We start from the raw sequence: 27,186 nt of genomic DNA, 5'->3' as shown, positions 1-27,186 counted from the left end.
TTTCATATCAACTGTTCTTTTTTGTTTTGTTTTTTGTTTTGACTGTTTTTCCTGAGACTGCGGCAGATAATAGGTGGAGTAAAAGGAAGCATCTTGTCTAGGATGGATCTGTTGAATTGCCTAGCTTCATCTTCGGTTATAGGCTGCTTTAGTAAGGTTATATATAGTGCTTATCGCTATCTAAAAACAGTCACGTTTGTTATATATGACTTTGGTGAAACATGTTATCTCTATTCACATATGCATGCATAGAAGCAGAAAAACATGCCTAATGCTCAATAGAAGTGCTGTGTCTTATTTGCCTGTTTGTTTATTTTCTCTTCCTGCATGCAGTCTCAGGGCCGCAGTGAAATCCTGATGAGTTTACAGAAAGTCTTAAATGGTCTTGGAGGAGCAGCAGCTTCTTGTCACCGTGATACGTATAAGAATGCCCGATCTCTCCTGACAGACAGATCGATGGCTGTACGATGCGCAGTAGCCAAGGTGGGTGTTTCTGACCAGCTCTAGAAATTCTTTGTGCTATGACTGTGAAGTGCCTGCATTCAAGCTTTCGCTTGTTGTTTGTTATGTGAAATCTGGTAATTATTTGGGCAAGATAAGTCCTTACTAGTTTGTACTGAAAGCTCAGACATTTGTCCAATTACTTCATGTAAGCCATAGCACAGTAGTGTTGTCTTCCCTCCTAGACAAATCCCTTCCTAGACAAATATGACTTAGAACATATCAACTGTGAGCCTTAGTGGGAGGAGTTTGGGGTAACGGGTAACTTTTTTGTGTGTGTGTGTTGTTTGGTATTTTATCCATTTATTTATTTTATTTGTTAACTTAGCCCCATGATTCTTCTAAATGTTTACTCCAGCTATGTTATCTGGGTTAAATGAGGCCGGGTGGGAATGTTAACTGTTAGGAAACTTATTAACTAAATGTTTGCTGAATTATCCCATTAATTATACTGATACCTACACAAAAGGTAAGCATGGCCTCCAGCAGTGCTCAGCAGCAATTTGGTTTCCTACAGTGTCTCCTGGAATTACAAAATGAAGCTGTGTTCATGTGGACGGCTGAGCTGGAGAACGTTGCAACGCTGTGCTTTAAGGCCCTGGAAAATTCCAACTATGGCGTGCGAGTTGCAGTGTCAAAGCTTTTGGGGACAGTCATGGCTACAGCCCTGATACCAAAGCAAGCAACAGGTATATTCCTTTTGAATTCCTTTTTCAAATAGACAAACTGCACCCTCAGTGCTGGATTCTGTTAGTGTTGCATGATATACTTTTGTTCCATATCATGGAGATTTGTAGTTGAATGATTTGATTCTATTACGAATTTTAGCTCAAACCAGTGAAGTTTGCAGGTTCCCTGTTGTAGGCATGCAAAGAAAGAGAGGGTGAACTCTGATCATCAAAAATAACTAGGGAAAGGTGGTTTATTTTTAAAACAGAAAGGAGGGGAAACAAAAAACTCTTATCTGAGATAATGATTGGATTCAAGATTACAAGATGGCTATGGATAGTTTTGCTTTCAAGATTTTTGCTTGTACCGTGTGGAGAACTTCGAGATGAAATGATCTGTTTTTATCTTTGCCAAAGTGATGCGACAGAATGTGAGGAGAGCTACGCTTGAGGAGGTCTTGGAGCTCATGGCCACCGGATTCCTGCGAGGCGGGTCTGGCTTCCTGAAGAGTGGTGGAGAGATGTTAAAAGTCGGAGGATCTGTGAATAGGGAAGTGCGAGTTGGTGTTACCCAGGTTTGTGGTGATCTGGAGAATTTTTTGTTTATGCTTCTTTTTAAAATAAAGCAGCATTTATGTATTGACTGTGACCCTTTTGGAAGGTAAGTGTAAACTTGTGCTTGTCTTGATCTTTCTTTTATGAATTAGCTTATGAAGACTTTGACTCACATTTTACATGAGATGTATGTGTCATGTCATTTGCCTAAGATATTTTCTTTTATTGATAATGTTCAGTACTAATACATTAAAATGTATGCTAATGAAAGCTTATTTGACCAGTGTATTTTAGGTGGGATGAATGCCTAAAAATATTTGAAGACTTAAAATATTGAAGACTTCATCCTGCTTGGCTTCTTTAGGGTTGCTTATATCTAACTTGGATATCGTTGTTAACCTGTTATGAATATTAGAACTATCTACCTATAATTATTTAGTCTTCAGTGACCAAATGTAGTCTTCTGTTTGTTTTAATTGGATCTGTGCATGATTTGTGTATTTGCAGGCCTATGTCGTCTTTGTTACCACATTGGGAGGTCAGTGGTTGGAGCGCAACTTTGCTACGTTTTTATCCCACGTACTCGACTTGGTCTCCCATCCCCGGGCGACGCAGACCCATGTGGAGGCCGTGTACTCCCGACGCTGCGTGTCCTTCATCCTGCGAGCGACGGTGGGCAGCTTGCTGGGGGAGAAGGCCCAGATTGCAGCTGCCAAAGATATCTGTCAAGCCATTGGGAAACAAATGAAGGCTGTGGGTGAGAACCATTTTTCTTTATCTGAGACTTGTTGAAAATTGCTGTCATTCCATAGTGTCAGTCACTTTTCCATTTTCATCCACCATGAGAAGTTAGTTATTATAAAAGGTTATATTTGAAACAGAACACAGCTGAATTTTATCAAAAAGGTGAGTTCTATTTGAAAAGTGATTATATAAAAGTGGCTTGTTATCCGGTGAAGAATTTTTCCATTGCATTGGCTTAGAAGACAAGGCGTAAGAGAGGCTTTTGCGGTTTGTTTTTGGAGAGGCTGTACTGAAAATTAGAGTGCCTTCCAACCAGCATTGAAGATCTTGTAGGCCAGATAAATGTCCTTAAGTATCCCCTGCTAATATCCATATTACTGTCTAACTGGATTTTACAAGTTAACAAAGATGTAATCTGAAGGCTGCAATACAGAAGATAAGTAATCCCTTTACAGAACCTTTGACATGTAATCACCAAGAGGGTGAGTTAATTTGAGCTAGAGATTAAGGAGGTAAACTATATTTGCATAAGTGTGTGCTTATTTCTTCTACCTTTTTAATACTTTTTATTCACAATTCTCTTTGAAAAACTTCCAGTTTCTTCTTACAACTTTTTTTTTTTCCCCTCAGTAGGGAAGGGATGTTTGTGATTAGATGGGATAGAACCCCCTACAATGTTACAGAGCCCTGTAAGCACTGCTTTCAGGAAAAAAAGTCTATTGGAAGTTGTATTTCTCAGCTGAAAGAGTTGCAGAAATACCTCCTTCTGCTATTTCCTTAATAAGTTACAGGAAACATATATTCAGATGATGGAGGAACTGCTAAGTGTGTGGAGCGTGTTTTTTTTTTTTTTTTTTTTCCCTCCCCCTATGAATTTCTGATTAATTTGATTTTTTTTCACAAAAATGGACCTCTTGCTAGCTTTGTAGTGGATCAGATGTTAAGCCTTTTATTATTTAAAACGACACTTACAGCTTTTCCCCTACCCTGCTTCTGGGACATAGTGTAGGAGAAGGAACGTAGAGTGGAATCAGTGAAATTAATTAGGTAACTTTAAAATGAAAGCAAAGTGTAAGGCTGTGATTGTCTACCAGCAACTGAGGTTTTTACAGTTTTTTTCAGATACTTAAATGTAAATTCGTATGCAGAACCAAGATAAGCCAAGATTATGTTCTTGATTACTTCATCTGTAAGCGTATGTGTACATATATATGTCTGTGTATATGTTTATCTACATATAGATGTGATGCACATATGTATATGCTTTCCTGTATTATACTATTAATCCTACCCCTTAATGTACTCCCATCCACTGTCACTTCTGAGCATCTCTTATTCACAGTCTTTGTACTCTGTGTATTAGGCTAGTAGCTGTGCAGATGTTTTCTTCAGAATGTGTTTGCTCTGTCAGCTCATACCTTGAGAAAAGCTGTGTTTTTATTTTAATATGTAGAGTTGATGTCAAAACTACACTGTCTCTTTCTGTTGTCTCTATGTGTTTACTTGTGATTTCTGTGGTAGCTGAGCAGTTTCTTCATTTTGTTTCTACAGAAGCAGTAGTGAATGATGCTAACAGCGAAAATAAATCGGGAGCTGCCGATGTAGCTGCAAGCCAGCACGTAATGGTCTGTGCCCTTCAAGAACTGGGCAGTCTGGTGCAGAGTCTGAATGCCACTGCCTCTCCTCTCATCCAGGAGCCCTCCATAGGTATGCAAAGCAATTGAAGTAGGTTATAGAGAGGCTCAAGAAACTAGTATGAAGCCTGATTACAGTCTCGTTAAAAAATAAATTATTGTGTGAGAAACAAAGTGATAAAACTGCCATTTCCAGTAGTTTATCTTGACGTTTACTTAGCTCATTGTTTTATAATACCCTAATTTTTAAGCCTGGATAAGTTTTAAGCAACAGTTTTTGATGGAAAGTTTGCCTGAAGTTCTTTTATGAAGTTTTGTTTCCAGTACTGATGACTTTCAGATAATGATATTATAGAAAATCCACTGTTTTTTCTATACAACTTCTAAAGTGTTTGCTTCTGGAAAGCTGTATCATTTTCAGGCATCGTATTTTCTTGGGGAGTTGGGAGCATTTTGTCAGGAGGTGAACCTCTGGATAGGCCCAGTTTGAAATGCTTCTCGTTTGGATACAGTTGATATATTTTTGCATTTTTGTTTTCCTTTAAAAAACTCATCTTGATTAATACTTGCATTGTAAAGCTACAGTTTTCATATTTTTACACTAGTAAAAATATGCACAGTGGTACTATCCCTTTTCAGTTGCTCTGCTAGTTCAAGTGGTAGAAGTCTGCCTTTTACTTGAAAGAAAGACAAAAGAGTTATCGGCATCACACTCATCCACATAAGGTTGTACCAGGAAAACCAGAGCTGTCAGAGCCACAATGCAAAGTCATAAGATTCAAGAGCTTTAATTCTGGCATTTGTTAACTTTTACGTTGCCAAATTTAGATGCATTTTACTTGTGTGCGTATATTGTAATCGTGTGGCTATAAACTTTCTTTCTTTAGGTCTCCTGGAGACAGTAACTTCAGTTCTTCTCCACCCCAGCATGGCTGCTCGGCTGGCGGCCGCGTGGTGCTTGCGGTGTGTAGCTGTGGCGCTGCCTTTTCAGTTGACTCCGTTTTTGGATAGATGCGCAGAAAGGCTCAACAATCTGAAGACATCCCCTGAAGCTGTCAGTGGCTACAGTTTTGCAATGGCTGCTTTACTAGGTGGTGTGCATCAGTGTCCCTTAGGTATTCCTCATGCCAAAGGAAAGGTGAGATAATGCATGTTTTCCAGGCAAGTGTCCCAAGACATATCTTTTTATCTAGAAGTACTTGCTTTGTAAAATATGTGACATGTATATCAAATAAAAGCATTGAAAGGTTGTGCTCATCAAGAACAATGGCTGGAGCCTTTGTATACAGTATTTCAGATGCAATATTTACCATTTTTTTTTTTGTCCCCATCTCTCTCTCTCTGGTAGCATGTTGTTATAGAATTGCTGGAGAAAATTACTCTGTGCAAACGCGAAGTAGTTTTATTTGAGTGAAATACAGTCTGCTGTTTACAGAATATCCATTTAAATGATTTGAGAAAGTTTTTAATTATAATGTTAGGATGAATTTCTAGCAGTGCTTCTCATCTAAATTTATAGTTTTGAAATCCGTTTTTTTGTCATTGCTGCAGATGGTTGTGAGCATTGCTGAGGATCTGTTACGAACTGCTGCACAAAATAGCAGGCTCTCCTTGCAACGGACTCAAGCTGGATGGCTTTTACTTGGAGCACTTATGACTTTAGGTTTGTTTTTTAAATAAATAAATATATAAATAAAACTCTAATGCTTTCTTAACATTTCTGGTTGTCGACTGTGGCAAATAGTCTCTGCAAGCTGTCAGTATTTTACTAGTTGTTTTCCCAAACAGGGAATTGTTTCTTTTATTTCAGCAGCATTCATTTTTTTTTTTTAACTTGTATTATATCATTTCTTTTTTTCGGCTAGGTCCATCTGTTGTTCGGTACCATCTCCCCAAGATGTTACTGCTGTGGCGAAATGTGTTTCCACGTTCTCTGAAGGAGCTGGAAGCAGAGAAGGCAAGAGGAGATTCTTTTACCTGGCAAGTGACGCTGGAGGGCCGTGCTGGAGCTCTGTGTGGTAAGAATTTCAAATTGAAATTTAACAATTTCAGTTTCAAACAAAATGTTCAATACAAAACATGGTCCCATATATTCTACAGAGAACTCTTGTAACTTCTCTTCATTGTTTCGAGATGAGTAAGGTAACTATTTTCACCAAAGTTACCTGGTTTTTATGCACAGTCTTGCAAACACATCATGCAGACTTTGAATAAACATTTTTATTTTGACATTCTTTTAGAATCTTTTTCTGCTTATATATGTTCTTTGTCTCAATAAAATTTAATTTCAAATGCTTTTTTATTAGCTATGAGAAGTTTTGTTGCCCACTGCCCTGAGCTCCTGACTGAGGATGTTATCAGGAAATTGATGACACCTATAGAATGCGCCATGACAATGATGTCTCAGTAAGTAGACAGTTTTAAAATTATTGTTTTTTTAATATATAATCTTTAGAAGGACAATTTGAGACTAAAAGTGACATTTTGAAAAAAGTTCTTACTACTGTTATGATATAAACTGTCAGAACCGAAATAAGTTACTATTGTATTTGTTGCTCTTTATGCTCCTTGTGCATTTCTGTATTTTTTTACTGAGCTAAAGTATTGGAACTAAACTTGTATTAATTCAGCTTCTCATCTTTTGGTCTAGGACTGGACTATTGGTGCCTGTGCATATAGGCAAAAGACTGTCTGTCTGTCTGTCTGTCTTTCTATAAGCAGCATAATATTCTGATCTGTAGCTATGTTAAAGTGTATTATAACATAGCCTGTACCCAACAGCCTGCCATGAAGGTTTTTGTTAGCTGTGTTTTGGATTTCCAAGGTTTGTTTATCCTTATGAAAGAAAATTAAAATACTTCAATACTAGATGTGTACTTTTATGAAACGTAATAGTGAAGAGACATTAAATACTTTGCAGAATAGTTGGTCTGGAGTCCTTTTTTTGGATGGGGGTGTAAGTTAAAGATTCAGTTCTGAATTACAATACTTAAAATATTTTATCAGAATAATTACTTCTGAAAATGTATTTGTAGTGCAAGTAATGTTCAGAATAGTTCTGTGAACAACTGCTTTCTTAGCTGAGTGAGGAGAGGTATCTTGTAGGGGAGAAAAATGGAAATATTCTTTTGAGTAACTGCAGTGTTTGACTTCATGCTCTCATTTTAATTCTCTAGTATTCCATCAGTAATTAAAGCCCATGGAGCTCATCTCAAAGCCAGTGCAGCTATGGTCCGTTTAAGACTTTATGATATTTTGGCTTTGTTACCTCCAAAGACCTATGAAGGTAATTAAATTTGACAATTTTTATTAAAGTAAAAATTCTAGCTATTTCTTTTGATGGATTTCCTGATGATAGATTTTGAAGCTTATTTGTCTAATTCATGTGGCTATATGCAGATGCAAAATACAATATGGAAGACCAGAAGTCTTCACAAGTCTTATACTATATTTTTCATCTCCTAGATGTTACCTTGACAGCTTAAGTGCAGAGTATGAATATTGCATATCATCTAACACTTAAAGTATATAAATTTTGGTTCCACTTGAAGGATTGAGATGTATTGAGTTCTCATTATTAACATTTTTAGGTGTTTATGTCATCATTATATAAAAAAGAACATATTTCATGCAAATACTTACAAACAGCAGATGTAGGACTGAAGAATTAATTCTGTTTTATAGCCATGGCTTTTTTAAGCTACATTGCTGTGCTAGGTAGATATAAAAAGTACATTATGTATGCCTTCTGAAATAAAAAAGAAAGAACAAGAAAGTTGAATCTAACTAAACACATAAACACTTTCAGAGAACTGCAGTTGGAGCAAAATACGTTTTTATCTACTTAGCTATCTAAGGTTTTTCAGAAAATATCTGATGGCTCAGTTGATAAATACCAGTACCCACAGTGATGGAAAACGGGTTTTGGGCAAGACATATGTATAGTGCTTGAAATGTTTCATTTCATTTTTTCTTTAAAAACTTTGTTTTTTAACTTCTCATCAAGTACTAGTATAATTGTATAGTTAATTTGTTATGTTATTTGAGCTAGTGGACAAAATTATGCTATTATTATTGAGTAATCAGACACTTTCATGTGTTCTGACAGTTTTAAAGGGGGCAGGGAAGAGAAACTTCAATACTTTTACCAGCAAATATTTATAAAATCTGGATTGTCATTTTGGAAGGAATGGTATTATCCCTTGTTTAGAATGTTGATTTGGGAACTGAGAGTCCTGCTTCTTATTTGAAGCCTTGCTCTCAACTGTAGCCTAGTCAAGCTTACCCCTATGGCTGTTTATTATGTGCCAAATCAAGATAATGGTCCACACTTTTATTTCTAATTCTGTCTTAAATATTTTCTGGATAAGCAGCAACAATAATTCTTTTAACTATTATACCTCACAGGATCATTTAATGCACTTCTTCGAGAGCTGGTGGCCGAGTTTACTTTGACAGACAACTCTGCTAATACCACCACCTCACTCCTGAGGTCTCTCTGCCATTATGATGATAGTGTCCTCCTTGGCTCCTGGCTGCAGGAAACAGATCATAAGTCAATTGAAGACCAGGTAGTATATAAACATGACTTTTAACAAGTTATGAAATTAAGTTATTCTTCAGAGAATAGATGGTTGTTTAATTGTGTTACCTAAGGAAAAAAGTAGTATTTGCATTATGGTAGAAATATCTGTCATTTTACTGTTTCTAAATCTTTCTACTTAGGGGATCATTACAAACAAAACTCTCATTTAACTTGTACAGTGTTATAACTCAAAACTCAACCTGGGAGTGAGATTTTTTCCCCCCTTCCCCCCCCCCCCCCCCCCTTTTTTTTTTTTTTTTTTAACTGTGTTATAAGCTGCTCTTGGTACTGGAATTTTTCTGCCTTTCTCTGGTATCCTTGTATTACTACTAAGAGTGAGAGTTTGTACACTCACTTAGCTGTTAACTGTTTTGACCCTCTGGGGTTTAGCTGATCCAGTAAATAAGACTAATTTAAACTGATTTGTTAGTACGTGTATTCCTGGATTCTGTAATTACAGAATTTTGCACTGTAAATTGTCTAGTTATTCTGACTACTGCATAGTTTGGTTTCTCTATTTGTGAGCTTTATGTACAAAGGTGTATTTAGAGGTGTTCATATCATACGGTATTTTGCAGCTTCAGCCAAACAGCGCATCTGGAAGTGGTGCTTTGGAGCACGATCCATCTTCTATTTATTTGCGTATCCCTGCTGGTGAAGCTGTACCTGGCCCCCTGCCCTTAGGAGTATCTGTCATTGATGCATCTGTGGCTCTCTTTGGTGTGGTATTTCCTCATGTTTCTTACAAACATAGGTCAGTTTAAATTGGTGCTCAATTTTGGAATGTAATGGCCTGTTCTTTTGTTGTCGTTCTTGTTTGTTATGTTTTTTGATTATATTATATGACTCCTTTTTTGTCTTTTGAAATGAGAATCTACTCAAAAAACAGCAGCCTCAGATTCAGATTTCAGTGTCTAGTGCTCATTGTGCCTCAGGATTGCCAAACATGTCCACTTACTTTAGAGAAGAAATGACTCCCTGAGTTTGTCGTCTTTGAAGTATATGTTTCCGAGCTGTAGGCTGGATTCTTCACTTCTCTTGCTGCTTTAATGGTAGTCATTTCTCTGCAACCCAAATTGATTGATTCACGCTCAGGAAATATCTTATGCATAATGAAAATGATGAAATAGAATTTGCTTATCTTGTGTGCTCTGCATTACCTTTGCAGAGTTATGAGCTGCCATGACTGCTTTTTGTCATTCAGTTTAGGTAACTTGCCACTGAGAACACAGCTGAAAGCAGCTCTGAGCTGCATTTCAAAGTAAAATTACCTTTCAGTGTTTCAGAAGCCTGACGGGAAACAGGTTTTTTTCTTAGCAGTCGATGTTATTTTGCAGTAAGCGCAGGTTAGATGTAAGACTTGCTTGCAGCAATTCAGCCTTATGTATGCTGTTAGCTAGAGAAGAGATCTGGCTGTGTCTGAACAGCCCTGCAGGCAGCTACAGCCAGAAGGCTGTGTAGTTAAGAATGCAGATTTTTCATTATGCTCTTGGCATTACGTTCTTGGCAGCTTTTATAGAATAGTCTTTAAGGAATTGCTATTTAGAAGTGCTCCTGCTCTCAGTAACGCTTTCCCAGCTGAGACTAAGTGGGGAAAACCTGAACAATAACAGGCGTGTGAAGAGTAAGGTGATTTTGGATGGAAGTGGGGAGGTGGTATTTTTGCCAGTCTTCCAGAGGAATGTCTGCAGACTCACCTCCTTTTACTGCTCCTTTCTTCAAAGGGACTGATCATTTACTTATGGCTGAGCAGCACAAAGAGGAGGTAGGTTTAGAAACAGCTCTCTACTCAGCCTTCCTAAGGTGGATCAGAGAAATGGACCAACAGATTCTGCAGCATAAATTCTGTAGCAGAACCTATAGCACCAGCTTTTTTATTTGTTGTTATTACTATTATTTTTAGAATACTGCTTAATTACGTATTACTTTCTTTTCTGTTTTAGATTACAGATGCTGGATCACTTTGCTGAGTGTGTCAAGCAGGCTAAAGGTGTTCGACAGCAAGCTGTGCAGCTTAATATCTTTACTGCTGTTCTCAGTGCTTTGAAGGTAAAGCTACTGCAAACTTCTAATGGATGCTAGAGTTCAGCAGTTTGATTCATAGGTTTATATGCTATACTGGAGGCTGTCAGCAGAATCATAGAATGGTTAAGGTTGGAAGGGACCTCTAGAGGTCATCTAGTCCAACCCTCCTGCACACGCAGGGTCACCTAGAGCACGTGGCACAGGACTGCGTCCAGGCGGGTTTTGAAGATCTCCAGAGAGGAGAATGTTACTGAAGTTTGCAGTCAAGTGCTCAGAAGCCCGAGAACACAAAGAATTATTTATTTTTGAGGTTTCATCTCTTGTCTGCATAGATAAGTACAGAGAGTAAATGATACTCATGTTGTCAGAAGCTCTTCGGTGCTACACACTTGGAAATCAAACCTCATGCAAGTCAGAACATATATTATGATTATATACTGACTATTTATGACAGTAGCTCATAAATAATGTTTCTGAGAAATATTTAGTTTCAGTGACCTGTGCAACCTCAAGTCTCTGTAGAGAAGTGTCATAGTTTTTCAAAACTAGTTTTGCCACATTTCTTTCTTGCTACTCTAAGCTTTCTGACATCTCTTCCAACCATCATTTGTTCTACCTGCCTTTTTTTTTTTTCTTTTTTTCTTACCTCAGTTCCTCTTTCTTTCTTTCCTGTAAGTCTGTAGGCCCTGTGGTTTTGTTCCTGGTTCTATCTTTTTCTCTCTTGAGACTTCTGAGTTCAAATTATTCAGTTGATTACCTCAAAACTGAGTTAACACATACGGCCTGATATGTAGTTGAGGGACATACACAATAATTAAAGAAAATACTTTGGGAATTTGACTGCAGAATTTTTGTAAAATTAAGAAAAAGTATTTTTATAAACTTATAGTTGGGTACTTTTTTTGTGGTAGCAGCGAAAGCCGTATTCCTTCTGCAAATGTCATCTCCTGTCAAATATCAACTCTATTTGGAGCGTGGTAGGGTTTTTCAGAGAAAAATATCTCTGAAAAACAGGAATAATGTTGCTAAAAATAGAAATACAGATTCTGAGAAAGATATCTGGAATTTCCTCTGCAATGCTACGTGGCTAAAGACTGTCAAAATTGTAGGAGTTGAAACTGGGATTCCATAAATAGAAATGAGAATTTCTGGTAGGACTATCTCCTTCCTCTATAACATGGGTGGTTTATTTAATTTATGTGTGTTTAATTACACTGGGAAAAATAGAAGACTGAAAGTTGGGATGAAAGGTAAGGTACCATTCATAGAATATGGGTACTAAAAAGCTGCTGAAAGAGTGTTGTGATTTAGTTTTATCACTTTGCAGCAGCATTATATACCACTGTACAAATGATTGCAAAGCTGTATCCTTTTTTACTACAAAAAAAGGAAAAAAAAGAAAAAAACCTTTCATGTACCTAAAATGTCTTTGATTTAAGTGATATTTACAGGAACAAGACTGAGCTGTGGTTTTCCTGTCTGGTAGAAAGAGATGCTGCAGTTAGGAGGTACATTAAAGCCACCTTTTTCTGGATTATCCTGTGTAAAGCTAGCTCAGCTTTAGTAGCAGTAGGTTGTGTTTTTCTGTGACACAATTTGAGCTAAGAGACTGGTGTAACCAAGTTCTTCCCCTGTGTGAAACAGGTAGAGTCTTGGCAAAGATGAGGCTTTTGTGCCTGTTGTTGGAATTGCTTTAAACTTTATCATTTTTCTAGAGTATCAGTATGTTTTAGAAAAATGTCACTAATTGAAAGAAAAATAGAGTTGTATAATTTTTAACTGAGGATCTCTTATGTAGAAAAATAACTCTGATTATCTTTCCTCATTTGGATTTTTTTTCCTGTTTGTTTGTGTAGGGTTTAGCTGAAAATAAAAGCACATTAGGACCAGAGGAAGTTCGCAAATCTGCTCTGACATTGGTAATGGGTGCCCTTGATAATCCTAACCCCATTTTGAGATGTGCAGCAGGAGAAGCTCTTGGCAGAATGGCTCAAGTGGTTGGAGAAGCCACTTTCATTGCCAGAATGGCTCAGTACAGTTTTGATAAGTAAGTTTTGATTCAGAAAAGTAAATAATTTAGCACTGCTTGGAAAAAAAATCCTCTACTAGATACTGTAATGATTATTTTCATACTTGCATGAGGTATCGCTATACAGAGCTAATGAACTCTTCAAATTTTGATGGATTTCATGTGATTCTACCAGGGGTAGGTGATAACTTGTTAAGATAGTTGGAAAGCAAAGTGATGCTGATGAAGAGTTTTTAGTGGGTTATTTAAGTTAATCAAACGGCTTCAGATGAATAAACTAAACTTTCTGTAAAGGTCTGCAGTGTGAGTTCTATGGAAGTGGTTCTGCTTCAAGTTAAACTAATATGTAAAAGGAATACTTTATCTCCTGGTCTGTGTTTTGCTTCTGTATTCTGGCACTTGTCACAAGTTTTTAGGATCTGTCTGGTAGACCTAATGAGACAAAATATTTCCCAATTTTTAGCTTATCCTAAGAGACAACAGCCAGTCTGTTAACCAGAATGAGCCTCTGTCAGGGCTGCAGTCCATGCCTGCTGCCTGGCCAGACTACAGGCACCTAGTGCTTGGTCCAGCTCTCCTTACTGCTGCCTCCCTCTCCCTCAAATTATTTTTTCCATTACTTGCTCTTTTTTGTCTTTCTTTGAGATGCAGTGAATTTCTGTTAATGGGACTATCCCCTTTAGTCTTGTCGAGTATTCATGTTTACGTTGGATGCCTGTCTGTGCCGTTGTCACTGTTTTTGGATATTTGGGACTTGCTTTCTTCTGGTCACTAGCAGCTAACAGCATGTATGTCCCTCACTAAGATAACTAGGGGATTTTTTTAATTTGTTCTATATAGGTTATTTTTGTTTGTTTGTTTTGGAGAAAGTTTAATTAACTTTGACACGTGACATGTGGAAGCTAAAATATTGTGGAAAATATTCATTTAATCACTGATTGATAGAATTAGGTCATTCAAAATGCTCTTCATTCTGTTCTTTTTTTTTAAATTTTAAATTTTTTTTTTTAGCTCTATCAGAAAAATCATAGAATTCAGCTGTAGTATTAAACATTTGAAGTGGAAAAAAGTTGTTGACTAAAAAGTGTATCTGAATTTCTTTTTAATTTCTCTGCATGCCTTGTCATTTTTCCATTTGTGACTTCCTTTCACTGTAGCAATCTAAAAATGATCAAAAATATTAAGCTCTGACCATTGAGAAAACTTTAGTTTAATAATTCATCTCTTTGGTTGGTTTATATGCAATCTGGTTTAATAGCTATACACATTAAATATTTCTTTTTCTTGTTGTTGCTTTTCTGATTAAACCTTCCTGTAGGCTGATAGGCAATGTTCTGTTAGAAGATCTTTTTGTTTGTTTGTTTGTTTTCTGTTATGATACTTAAAAGATTCTTGCTCCAAATTTAGTGAATAACATGATTTGTTTTTGTTTAAATGTTAGATTAAAATCTGCTCGAGATGTTGTATCAAGAACAGGTCATTCTTTAGCTCTGGGCTGTCTCCATCGCTACGTTGGAGGAATAGGCTCTGGGCAGCATCTGAAGACCAGTGTCAGTATTCTCTTGGCTTTGGCACAGGATGGAACTTCTCCCGAGGTCCAGGTAAAAAAGCTCAACCACAAAACTCTTTAATTTTTCCTTTTAATATTGATTTCTTCTTAACTTACCTGTGTAAGTTTTGTTTAATAGAGATTTGCATAAGCCAAAACAGGTGGGCATGGTGTGCGCCAGGTAGTGTTTAAAAAAAACTCTCATCCCACGTATCTTTTGCAATGAAGTGTAACCTTACAAGGATCTGTTAATTAGGAAAGCAATTGCATATGGTCGTGTTAATTCAAACTGACAAGTGTCTGCTTGTCAACTGAGCCAGGGCTACCTGCTGTGGGCATGTTCATAACTAGTTATAATTGCAAAGGAAAATGTGTTAATTGTACCTTGGTGTTCCAAACCCGTATTTTATCAACTGGCTACTCCACTGACTCAACATGTGGTCAGCTATTGGAGCTGATAATTTTCTTTGCCAAGTCATTTCATTTATTGTGATACAAGATAAAACTTTTTTTTTTGTTGTTTATTTGTTTTAAACCTATTACATGGGATACTTTGTTAGTATTTGCACTAACTCCTAAAAGGAGGTGTTCTTACCACAATGGTTTATGAATCCATGGAAATCCTCCCAGGAGGAAGGAGGATTTCCCCCCTGGGGGGAGTATTGTGCTCTGCGTCTGCTCTCCCCTAAATATCTGTTTGTGCCTGCTGCTAGGGAAGGGAGCGTGGGCTGGGTGAATGGACATCTGCCCTTGCGTTAAGAAGTTGACTTCTGGAGTGGGAAATTGTTTTAAAGGCAGGTTGTCCTGCTTACTCCAAAGAGTCTAGCTCTGTAGCTGTAATACTCTTTTAACCTGCTCTTTTCAGTGTATTTGCATCACTTAGAAGAAAATTCTGATTTAAGGTCTTTTAGAATGGTATGGAGAGATATCTAAGGCTTTCAGGTCTTTTGGAGGAGTTCACTTCCTATGAAGCTTTAGTGATAGCTTCCTCTCCTGCTTCCTTGCTGTTTTACTTTGACAATTGCAGTAAAGTATTTTGTAATATACTGCTTTGTTGTTTATTTACATTAAAACTGAAAGGTTTGATCTTTCACCAGCTTCTTCCATACCCTTTAGTACACTGGCTATATGTAAAGAGCTCTCCGTTCCTTTCCTGCACCCTCTGATTAAAAAAATTCAACGATAAATTCCCATGAACCTTTTTCAGTTGGATAGAAAACGATTTTCATGACAAAAAGCAAAGGCGTTCCCAAGTAAGGATTTTAACAACTGTCTGTTTCTGAACAGCCACTTCTTTTATAATAGGTATATTGTTTGTTCAGAAAATGGTTAAGCATTTTGTGGAAATGGAAGAAAAATACAACCTTCATCTCCATTATGCCCCAAAGCAGCCAAAAAACAGAGTGGAAATATTTCAACTCCCTGGTGGTTGCTTGGGATTCTGGAACCTGTGGGACATTTCTGGAATCCGATAGCTAAATAGAAATGTTTAAGCGCTGCTTAACCTACATACAAAATTGTTTACCTTTCTGAAACATATTACTCAGAAGTATTCCTTTGTTTTTTTAACAGACTTGGTCTCTCCATTCACTTGCCTTGATAGTGGATTCCAGTGGACCAATGTACCGCGGATATGTGGAGCCAACGCTGTCTTTGGTTCTCACTCTGCTCTTAACTGTCCCACCGTCACACACAGAAGTGCATCAGTGCTTAGGCCGATGTCTGGGAGCTATAATAACTACAGTTGGGCCAGAGCTGCAAGGTTAGTGTCAATTTGAAGAGAAACCAGGTACATCATTTGCATTAAATGACAGCTACAATGGAATTATATTCTCAACTGGAAGATGATCAGTTTTTGTTCACTGCAGCTAATGAGGAGGAAAACAAATGACCAATAGGCAGTTAGGGTCCTACAGACAGCCTTTAGTTGGCCTACAGACAGCCTTTAGTTGGATCTTCCTTTGCTTGCATCCTTTTTTTTAAAATTTTTTTAATTTTTATTTATTTTTTATTTTTTTGTAGACAACAGTTTGAGATTTATGTAGAAAAGCTGCATTTATGTACGGTGTGTGGCTAATTTGCATGGTAGATTAAAAATCAAGAACATCCTTGCCGCAGATGTTTTATGAATAGGTGGGGCAAAAGATGAGATTTTTTTTCTCCCTTTTCTGACATATGTTGGTACTTTCATTTTTGACTGGTGACAAGAGCTTAAAGGTTTACCTCATTGATGAACTTGTGAACTCTAAATATCTGGACTTTCATATTTATCCAAAATTATCTAGAAATTTTTCTTAATTTGTGTATATTAATGGCTTGGAGTGCTGTTAACTTCAGAGCATGCTTGTCTAGAATATTTTCAGCAGATTACATTTTGCTGTAATTGAGGATTGCTGGTAAAACTTATGCAGGTTAATTCTTAAAATACAGGATGCTGCAGTTCTTAAAATCAAATTCTTTGAATGCTTGTCCTGTTACAGCTGTGTTACCCATCTGATGGAGCCAGCAGACATCACTTGTTCAACCATGCGTTAGCTTAAGTATCAACTGATATTTTAGGGGATGATTGTGTACATGAAATGTTGCCCATATGTATAGAATAAAGAAGGCTTTCAAAACTGAAATTTAGATGATTTTACTGGTTTAATGTCTTAGTAAGATACTTCCAAGATATTTCTGCCTGAAGTTTCAGCTGGAAAGGGCGTTGTTTAACCGAGCCAAAAAACATATCAAAATACTCTAGCGTATCTCTAGAAATTGACTGGGTATTAATGAGAGGTAGGAGTCATGTATTAATCCCCTGAATGTTCATGCCTTTGAAACTTTAATCCAAAGGTTTATAATGTTCAATTGTCATACAAAAATCTTGGTGTGCTAAGGGAGTCGTATTACATCGTTAGGTAACGGAGCTACCATCTCAACAATCCGTTCTTCCTGCTTGGTGGGATGTGCAATCACCCAAGACCACTCAGACTCGCTTGTTCAAGCAGCTGCCATATCCTGTCTTCAGCAGCTTCACATGTTTGCACCGCGGCACGTCAACCTGTCCAGTCTGGTTCCCAGCCTTTGTGTGAGTATGAAGTGCATCCCCTCCTCAAAACTTGTCCATGTGCCTAGCAGAGAGGTTAGCAGAAGAGCTTGGCAAGGTGATTGCCACAGAATCACAGAAGGGATGTCTGGAGATATCTAGTCCAATCCCCTTGCTCAAGCAGGGACACCTAGAGCATGCGGCACAGGGATACCCCTATGTCATAAACAGCATAAAAGGAATATTGTTCACGAGTGGCTTTAGATACTTTTTAAAATGCTGCCAAAACTGAACTTGTAGGGTCTGATTCTCTTTAACCTACACACTCAAGATAGCGAGCATTTTTATGTAATATAAATGAGTAGAAAGATGCTGAAAACTGTTACTTGCCACTGGTTGTGTACACTGAGGGAAGAGGGTGACTTGAGGAAAGGTAGGAGATTAAAGACTTGTTCTAGCACTGATAACGTACTAGTTGCTGATGTTCTGACTGTTGTGCTGCTGTTGTGGTGAGTGCTGCTTTTGGCTTCTGTTAGTGCTCTGACAACAAATCCTGGCTTAAGCCAGGAAGCAAGGCAGAGGCTGGAAGCCCAAACACACCAAATATAATTGCAAGAGACAATTTTTGCTAGAAGGTTTAGCAGACTAGTACTGAAAAAATTTAGAAGGTAATCCTTGTTTTTCTGTTAGATGCTTCATAAAATTCCTTGAGTGATTCTGTGTGGAACTGGTTGTTCTGCGTTACCTGAAGGGATGCAATCCTACTTGCATCAGTGAGGGAACGTTTTCTTCACCTCACACTTGGACTTTTCCCCAGGGCATCCTCTCATTACCAGTACTCCCCTTCCCAATCCATGCCACTTATTTCTGTCCGGGAGCCCTCCTGTACAGTGTGCTTCCCAGGTTCTGTTGTTTGTCTGTGCATAAAAGCTTGTATGAAGGAGTTGCAGGATACCCAAGAGGAGGTGGGCCCTTTTGTATCAACAGTACAAGCAATATTACAACAGTCTCCAGCTAATTTCTCTAGTGGGTAGTGTTAAAGACACTGAAGTTAGTTCATGTGGGACGTAGGCTCTTTTGAAAACTTTTCCCAGTTTATTCTACTGTCTCTTTGCTGCTGCTTTGTGGTTCTTTGTTAAACAAAGCTATTTTTCTTTTTTTTTCCTTTTTTTAACTTATTCCTTTAAATTAATAGTTTTCCTTATTCCTTCCAAATCCTGATCCTTCGTTGGATAAGTTTTCCTCTAAATAGTCTTCTGCAGTTCTTAATTTAGAAAATACAGACATGTAGGTACAGTGTGTATTGCACTCCTAATGACTCCTAGCTTCCTTTCTGCTGCTTGCACCATGAGCACTGCTTGTTTTTTAGGTAACTAAAAGCAGGGGATAGTCTTTCCATTAATTAAATCCCCAAAGTGTTCTGTGTTTTTAGTTCCATTAAAACAGCCTCAGTGTGATACTTAGAGGATACTTTAAAGTTTGTTTATTTTTTCAGGACTGAAATCTTATATATTCATATGTGGAATAAAGATCCACTGTTAAGATACTTTGTAAACTATACAACAGTTTCATTTAGGAAAGCAATTTCCATCCACATAATAAGCTAATACTGAGAAAGCAAATGTGTATCAGTTTATTAAAAACAAGTTCCCTGGGGTAAATAGAGAATCAGTTTCTTAAAGAGCAGTCTTCAACTCCTCCACTGTGGAAAAACATACAGTACCCGGTACAGCTACTTCCTCTCAAGAAAATTGGGATCATGCTCAATTCTTCTCTAAGAAAAATATTTACTTGTACTTGAGGTGATTCAAAAGGAAGTAGAAGTCCAATATTGGTTAGCAAAGAAATCTGAAAACTTGCTTACTGAGAGGCACTTTACTGAAATTTATACTATAAATTCTGGTACTGGTTTGCAAGAAAATTTTAGTGATAGCTGTTGTGTGTGCTGCTTGGTGGCTTCTTTGTTTTTAAATATGTGATTGATAGCTGTAGCAGTATATGATGTTTAGAAGTACTCAGCAGTATGGCAGATTCAAATGTGTAATTAGTCCTGACTCAAACTGGTGCCATAGTTTGAATGTTAAGCTCTAATCTCGCTAACAGCTGTCAGGTCTGGATATGGCAGCTTTATTTTTGACTTTGAGAGTAGTAAATGCCTATCTGTGAACTTCAAAGAGTTGGTGAAGAGCTTGGTCTCCAGCAGGGAGAATGCTGGTAGTCCTTAGCAGCTCTGACTTGCTGAAAGGAGGCTGCACCAGTTCGGTCACTTGTAACGGTTCTGATTTTAGGTCCACTTGTGCAGCTCCCACTTGCTCCTTCGCCGCGCCGCGGTTGCCTGTTTACGACAGCTTGCTCAGAGGGAAGCAGCAGAAGTATGTGAATATGCCATGAGCTTAGCAAAAAATGCTGGAGACAAAGAAAATAGTAGCAGCAGTAAGTATTTCTTTCATGTGGTCATTTGTAACGGCACCACGTGTGCATGTGTGGTTTGTCTTCAAAAAAACAAAGCCAGAAATATTCTTTCCAGCTTCAAGAAGATCCTCCCTGCTTGCCTCCCGAATTACGGATATTCCTTAAACCTCCGTAAAGTTCAAAATTAAATTTCTCTACCTCACTGAGAATGGCAAGCAAGGAAGGAAGCATGTACGGTGGAAAAGTTACCATTTTTTTTGATATTCTTGTTTTGGGTCTTGCTCTTTTGGAAATGAACGTACTGGATGCTGTTTGGCTGAACTGTCCAGCTGTGGTATGTTCTGTTAACAGCACCTTGGCCAGCCTTTGGGCTTTCCTAGGCACAGCAGTATTGATCAGCAAAATTTTCTTCATAAGAACACAAACTTGTCTACATATAAGTACTAAGCCAGTAATATTTGTCTATGAAAGGATTCTGTAGAGTCATGTGCTCATAAGTGTTTCCATAAAAAGACGTAATATTTGATTTGAGTAGACTTTTATTCAAGGAGATTAAAATTGTCTTGCAGAAAATAAATTTAATGAATAGCTATATTAAAACTTGATTGTTAATTCAGAAAAAAATCAGTAACATTTTGACACGCGAATGCAGAATGTCTGGTTTGTTACTCCCAGTTCTAAAACCGAGTTACTGGTTTCAGAAAAGCTTCCTTAGTTTCTTCATTATCATTTTACAGATATGAATCCTTTTGCGCCGGGAGCTGGTTCTCGGCGTGATATTCACTCCCGGCATCAGGGAGTTAATATAACGGAGACAGGCCTCGAGGGTGTCCTTTTTGGCATGTTGGATCGGGAGACCGATCGGAAGCTGTGCTCCGATATCCACGACACTCTGGGCCATATGCTGTCATCTCTGGCAGTGGAAAACCTTTCTCACTGGCTGATGCTCTGTAAGGACGTTCTTGCGGCTTCCAGTGGTAAGTGCTTCACAATATTCATGTGGAATTAGCTTTAGCATTAGTATTAGCATTGCCTGGCAGTACTACTTTGGAGCTTGTCTTTTGTCAATGCGGGAATACATGTTAGAACTTAATGGTGTGTGTAGAATTTGGACGATGGTGCATTAAAACTTGTTCAAAGTCATCAATGTCTTGGTCATTTTTAAAAGTATTTATTTCTTCCAAGACTTATAAGTTATCCTTTATAAAGTAGGATTGCCAGTGGGGAGAAGTGCAGCTGCTCTGACTTCTCAGTATTTTAGCAAAAGCAGAATTATTTTTCTTAGCCTTTATACTCAGGGCCATTTGGAAGGAGGAGTGCTGGTCATGCTCTGAGTTTTCTTTCATGAGGGTTTTTTTGAGTTACTGATGTGATGATGGGTTGCCATGGTGATGGGAGGTTTTTTGCTTGTTGTTCAGCTTTGCAGACTTGTTTGCAAGGATTTTGTCCTTGGAGACCTTACTCCTGTTTTTTCAGCTTCTGAGATAGTTGTGACGCAAATTCTGCCCATTTTTCTTGCATTGGTACTTGTTTACTGGCGCTCTGTGAACTTCGTGTCAGATGGTTACCATATATATGCCTTGTGAGAATGGCTTCTTGTTTCCTGAGTTTGAAGTTATGTCCTTTTCTTGTTTAATGTGGAATGGATTTTAAAGTTATTAACATGTTTGTCCAGTCTACTCTTAGTAATTTTTTTTTTCAGTAGCTGAAATAATCTTTCAAAGAACCCCATTTAAATATATTTTTCTCAGCTCTACTTATTTAAGTCAGCAACTCTATTTTCAATTCTCTGATCCAAGTAGTTTTGGCAGGTGAGCAAAATCTAGTTTGCTTTTTAAGCGGAGATTTACAGGTCAGCCACATAAGTTTTCCTGGATGCTTTCTCAAAACACTCTTGTTTTGCCTTGGCTTCATCCATGTTTGCTTTGTCATAGCCTCTCTCTGTTGAGCGTCTTGGCTCTTCAGCTGCCTAAATTTACACTTTCGAAGAAGCATGCCTTAGTTGGGGTAGGATACACTTGCAATAATTTCTTCTTGTTCTTCTCTAGCTATTACCACAGTGATTTTTGTCAATATGTTGACATTTTGCTAATTTACAACTGAGTTCTGAGATTGCGTGTGCTCTTATCTGAGTAGCAGGAATGTATATGCATGTTTGGCGAGTTGCTTTTGTCCTCCTTTTTTTCCTTCCTGTGGTCCTTGAAGCCTTGTTATTTTTTGAAATGAAATCCCACAGGTGTGTGTAAATAGAAGAATTTTTGTTTGCCCATTAAGCACATTCATAAGTGTCATAAGCTGTCCACTTGGCTGTAAAACTGTTTTGTGGCACACAGCTTTAGTTTGGTATCAGTTTAATGTGACTCTCAGCTTTCTGCTCGAGCAGTTCAAAGCCAAGCTAATTCTTTGATTCTGAGCCTCGAAAACTCCTTTCCCTCTTTGCTGGTAATTTAATAGGTTAATTTTCAAAGCTGCGGAGCTTGGGATTCAACTACAGTTGGCATCTGTGGAGAAGTAATGTTACAGGAATTGATTTGAGAGATTGAGGAGAATATAGCCCAGAGTTAGGAATGAAAAAATGTTCCTTTTACTGATATTCCTATGTCTTTCTACCTTTTCCAAACTTAGCTCTTCCTACAGAAGATGTCTGTTTTGAATCTAAGTATAAAGAAAGACCTGGCAGCTTCCTTATGGAAATGTCCATATGCAGATTATGACGGTGCCTTTTTTCCCCTTTCTCTCTCCAATTGCTCTGTGTTGCAGACATGAGCACTGCTGCTCCCTTGGGAGGAGGCAAGGATGAGGAGTCGGAGAAGAAGGAGGAGATGGACGATGACACCATGTTCACCACCCTGGGCGAAGAGGATAAGTCCAAGCCCTCCGTAGCACCGCGCTGGGCGACGCGGGTGTTTGCAGCCGACTGCCTGAGTCGGGTTATTCTGCTGTGTGAGAACGCAAACAAAGCGCACTTCGATCTCGCAATGGCCCGTTCAGCCAGGCTTAAAAATCCAAAAAGTAATTACAGACATGAATACTGTGTGTGTGTGTGTGTGTGTCTTGTCTTTGATGCCTCTTTACAATTTAAGATTACCCAGCTCAGATAGGAGTGTAAGCAGTTAAAAGGAAGATGAATATCTTCTCATGTAAATGGTAAGAAAACAAAAGTTATGTCCAGCAAAAGGGAATAAAATTGGGATGGTGAAATTGTTCCTGTGTGCATGAACATGAAGGGCGAGGTTTGCTTGAGGAGACAAAGTCTGTTCTAGACAGACTGATCTAACTGGGAAAAAAAAGACTGTTGGATTTGCAAGCTGCGCCCCCTCCCCCCTTTTTTTTTCCTCCAGTTTGCAATAGAAGCAGCAGATTTCTAGCCAAGTGTGATCAGGAAAGAGTTTCTCTAAGTTTAACTGAGGGACAGAAATGAATTAGATTTCATGGATTATTTTACTACCTGCAGAACAAAATTGTACTAGGAAAATATGAATTCATAAGGCAGGTAATTATTGCTGTGGGGTTGATGTGGGGCTAAGGATGTGGTAGGGAGTGGTGATATGGCATGAAGCCAGTTGCCATATCAAGATCATTATTTTGATATCCATGGGAGTAAAGAGTATTAGTTGTAAAGCTTCTGATTTGAAGGTACTTTTATGACTTGGAGAATCTTAAGCGAAGTTAAAAATGAGATGGTTTGTGAAAAACTTTTCTCTAACTGATAATGGGAGGTTTCTGTCCTTCGATCATCCACATGCTCTAGGTGACCCTGCGTGTGTAGGGGGGTTGGACTAGATGGTCTCTAGAGGTCCCTTCCAACCTTAAGCATTCTGTGATTCTATGTATATTTATTCTGGTGCATAGTGATTGGTGGCTTTCACCATATGGGGTTCATGAAAGCTTTGGGTTTATATCTCTGAACCTGATATTTAAAGTGAACTTGGTATATTTGGTGGTATAACTCTCCCCACAACTTAAACTTTAAAATTATTTATATTAAACTGGTATTTATGAAGGCCTAAACTAGTGTTTTTCAGTGTTTCCTTACTGACTTGCCTCTAAAAATCTTAGCTGCTATATATTTTTAACCTTGAGACTTGGAAAATATCAAGAGCTTTAATAATTTATGATTTGAATTTCATGTTAATCACCCTGGATATTGTATTTTTAAATAGTTTTTCCTATTCTACATTATCTGGTAACATAAAACTATAACTAGGAAAGAATAACCCTTGCAGAAGTGTTATTGAGTTAAGTATGACTCTTCTGTATATTTTCTTCTATTATGGCCTTGGATAGAACTCTTGGAAGCAGAAGTAGAGGGATTGATTCTGGGATTTTTGAACGTGACAAAGTTGTCCTTTATCAGCAGGGGTCACTATAAGTATAGCACTTGAAAAGCAGTTGCCTTGAAGTTTTTCTGAAGATATGAGGAAAAAAAATCAATAAAGTTAAGAGATTAAGATGCTTACTAAAGTTATAAGTTGCCTGAGCCATGTTTAAAATATTCTATTCAGTGCAAATTATATATATATATATATATATATATATATCATATTCAAGTCTTTATCAATTTTGTGCTAAAAGATAGATTTGTCTTTTTGCCTGCTTTCTTGCACACCCTAGGTGGAGAACTTTGTGGGGGGGGGGGAAATGAAATTTGTACATATCAGTGAGGAAAATATTACAAATATCCATCATATGTCAGCTTTCAAGTCCCTTAATAGTCTTTGTTGTTGTTGTTTTGGTCTGTTTTAAGATGACTTCTTAGTGCTGCACCTTTCTGACCTGATTCGAATGGCGTTCATGGCTGCGACGGATCACAGCAACCAGTTACGGATGGCCGGTCTCCAGGCTCTTGAAGACATTATCAAGAAGTTTGCATCGGTTTCTGAGCCAGAGTTTCCAGGCCATGTGATACTGGAGCAGTATCAGGCTAATGTGAGACCTCCTTTATACGTTCAGGAAATTGTGTATTTATGCCAATGTGCCAGTGTTAGCTTTGAGAACATTTTGTAACTTCAAAAGACCTGTGAGAGATTTTTTACGTGTGAAAATGTACTGAGGGGACTGGTTTATTTACCTCCTAAAAATTAATTTCTGCCTCTCTTTCTATTTATTATAATTTAGTAGCTGACAAAGTTTAAATCAATAGCTATTGATTTGTGAAAGCCAAACATAAAAAGGTACGTTTAATTTTTGGCAACAGTGACATTCATGGGTAAAACTAAGAGTTTGAAAAGAATGCTGATTCAATTCCAAATTGAACCCAATAAATCTGTTTTCCTGGGAATTCATGAATGTACTTCTGTTCTAATGAGAAATCTGCAAAATTATAGGATGGGAGCTGGGCAATTTAAGATGTATTTTGGGTAGTATTAGTTTATTTTGTCAGGTTGCTTACCTCTTGTACATCCTCTATCCTTGACTTTAAAATTTTTAATATAGGTTTCAATGAAGTGTAGATACTTCAAATTTAAATATTAAATACCTCACTCACCTAAAAGTCATCCTTCGTCTGAGGTTTGCATACAGAGAGTAAAGCTTTAGAACAGTGTAATACAAAGAAATTTTTCTGTTAACTCTGCATATCTTACAGGCTTCCAGTTCTAATCACTTTAGCTATTCTCTCTATTTGGGCAGATTTATTCTTGCAGACAACTGCATCGGTGATTTACCAGTATTTGCAAGTTCCTATTCCTCTTGCCCCTTCTTCCGATAGTGCTTTTACTATTGTTTCTGTCTGTTTGACTTGGCTTCTTTTGTTTCAGAAACAGGCTCTCTCAGAAGGAGTGCCTAAAGGCTGCTTAGCCAGCGTTTGTCATTCCAGTGAGCTTAACACAAATCCAACCATAAATGTCCGATTTCACATGGATGAATATCAAAATGTCATTGTCTTGTGGTGCACTGAAAGTAGTTGAGCTAGTTAAAGGTAGCTGAAACTTAAAAAAGCAATGGGAAAGCAGGAAATAATAATTGAGGGTTTTGATGAAGGAAAACTTACAGCAAATGTCTGCTAGGTAAAAACAAAGATATGTTTTTGGTATAATTAGAATGACAAAATTTACAATCTTGTCTTTGTTTACTTTGTATGTGTGATTTAGCCTTGATTAAGATTAGCTGAACATTGTTGATTAACAATGTTTTAACAAGACAACGACACAACAACAATGTTCAAAACATTGTAACAGTGTTTTAGCTGGATATTTTTTTTCTTTCAAATAGGTTGGGGCTGCTCTGAGGCCAGCTTTTTCCCAAGATACTCCATCAGATATAACTGCCAAGGCTTGCCAGGTACAGGTGGCATAACCCACAATCCACTGCATAATTTGATGCAAGAAGTTTTCTGTGTTCTCATTAGAGTGATAATGATAATCCATCAGTAAAAATTCAGTGACAGGCTGTTTTTTTTTGTGTGTGTTTTTTTTTTTTTTTTTTTTTTAGCATGAACTTGTACTGCTGTAGTTTTAAAACACAGCTACTTCTGTATCAGATATGGAGATTAAATCATCTATTTACTGGAGTTTAAATCTGTTAAACTACTACTGTAGTTTAAGTCTGCGGTTAATTATCATGTAGACATCAGTTTTAACAGGATAGTTTTGTATACATGAGAGCTTTATCTATAAATTTTGGGCATTCAGAACTTTGATTTTTATTGTTTATACTCCTTCCTGGCAGCAAAACTTGTAAACATAGATCAAATACTAATATAATTTGGTGTTATACATACAGGGAAGGCATCCATTTACCTTACAGATGGTTTTTGTTCATTTAAAACTAAATGAAGAGACAATTTGTGTGAAAAGCCCTTTAAGTTGTCCAAATCGTCCCTGTTCAACAAGTTTCCAAGTGGACATGAAGCTTACAGGATCGGATAATTGGAGATCAAGTCTGGATATTTAATTCTGTCTTTAGAGATGTTATAAGTTGAGACAAGCTGCATGGAGTGAGCTGGATATTGCTATGTTTTTTTATTTGTCGTTACTGAAACAAAGTTGTTGACTTGACCAGCAGAATAAATGAAGCTGGTTATAAGCTGTGAATGAATTATGGATTTGTAACAAATCCAATTTTCAGAAGTCCCGTCCAGTGTTGCTTCAGGACCAGGTTGTATGTACTTCAAATATATTCATTATTCTGGCCATGAGAAACTCCTCTTCCAAAAACTATCATAGAATCAATTGCTTGATTTTGTAGAATCCAGTGCTTGAAAAAAATAGTGCTGTTGAGTTCTGTTTTTTGCTTCTCTACAATCTCCACCACAGTCAAAGCCTCACTTGCATAAAGATACTTTGTCACTTTTTAAAAAAAATAAGCAAACAGAAAAGGCAGCTGCAGCAAAATTCTTCTGTTGCTTTCCTTGTGCGTGGGTGTGATGGTGTTTTGGAGGATGAATGCCACTGCATAGCACAAGGCATGAACAAACTGATCTCTGTGATGCTTGGATTTAAGTATCTGTTTTGAC

General features: G+C 37.6%; 1 protein-coding gene across 1 annotated transcript in view; it reads left to right on the top strand.

Moving 5' to 3' along the window:
• The window catches only part of HEATR5B (HEAT repeat containing 5B), a 45,950-nt gene that overhangs the window by 3,287 nt on the left and 15,477 nt on the right, over window positions 1-27,186 (top strand). Inside the window, exons 4-25 of the mRNA XM_010223421.2 lie at window positions 334-483; window positions 1,019-1,190; window positions 1,587-1,744; window positions 2,232-2,481; window positions 4,020-4,175; window positions 4,990-5,240; window positions 5,654-5,765; window positions 5,968-6,120; window positions 6,409-6,508; window positions 7,279-7,388; window positions 8,510-8,673; window positions 9,266-9,441; window positions 10,631-10,736; window positions 12,569-12,759; window positions 14,183-14,342; window positions 15,863-16,052; window positions 17,191-17,360; window positions 19,607-19,751; window positions 20,468-20,707; window positions 22,491-22,742; window positions 24,478-24,659; window positions 25,944-26,012. Of these exons, the coding sequence (XP_010221723.2) occupies window positions 334-483; window positions 1,019-1,190; window positions 1,587-1,744; window positions 2,232-2,481; window positions 4,020-4,175; window positions 4,990-5,240; window positions 5,654-5,765; window positions 5,968-6,120; window positions 6,409-6,508; window positions 7,279-7,388; window positions 8,510-8,673; window positions 9,266-9,441; window positions 10,631-10,736; window positions 12,569-12,759; window positions 14,183-14,342; window positions 15,863-16,052; window positions 17,191-17,360; window positions 19,607-19,751; window positions 20,468-20,707; window positions 22,491-22,742; window positions 24,478-24,659; window positions 25,944-26,012 (3,657 nt within the window). The remainder of the gene's footprint in view (window positions 1-333; window positions 484-1,018; window positions 1,191-1,586; window positions 1,745-2,231; window positions 2,482-4,019; window positions 4,176-4,989; window positions 5,241-5,653; window positions 5,766-5,967; window positions 6,121-6,408; window positions 6,509-7,278; window positions 7,389-8,509; window positions 8,674-9,265; window positions 9,442-10,630; window positions 10,737-12,568; window positions 12,760-14,182; window positions 14,343-15,862; window positions 16,053-17,190; window positions 17,361-19,606; window positions 19,752-20,467; window positions 20,708-22,490; window positions 22,743-24,477; window positions 24,660-25,943; window positions 26,013-27,186) is intronic.

The sequence above is a fragment of the Tinamus guttatus genome, unplaced genomic scaffold, assembly GCF_059628265.1.
Source record: "Tinamus guttatus ecotype Peru unplaced genomic scaffold, ASM5962826v1 Tinamus_guttatus_pri_ptg000208l, whole genome shotgun sequence".
NCBI classification, from domain to species: domain Eukaryota; kingdom Metazoa; phylum Chordata; class Aves; order Tinamiformes; family Tinamidae; genus Tinamus; species Tinamus guttatus.
The sequence above is the reverse complement of the archived record's forward strand: the minus strand, read 5'-3'. Positions and strand labels throughout refer to the sequence as shown.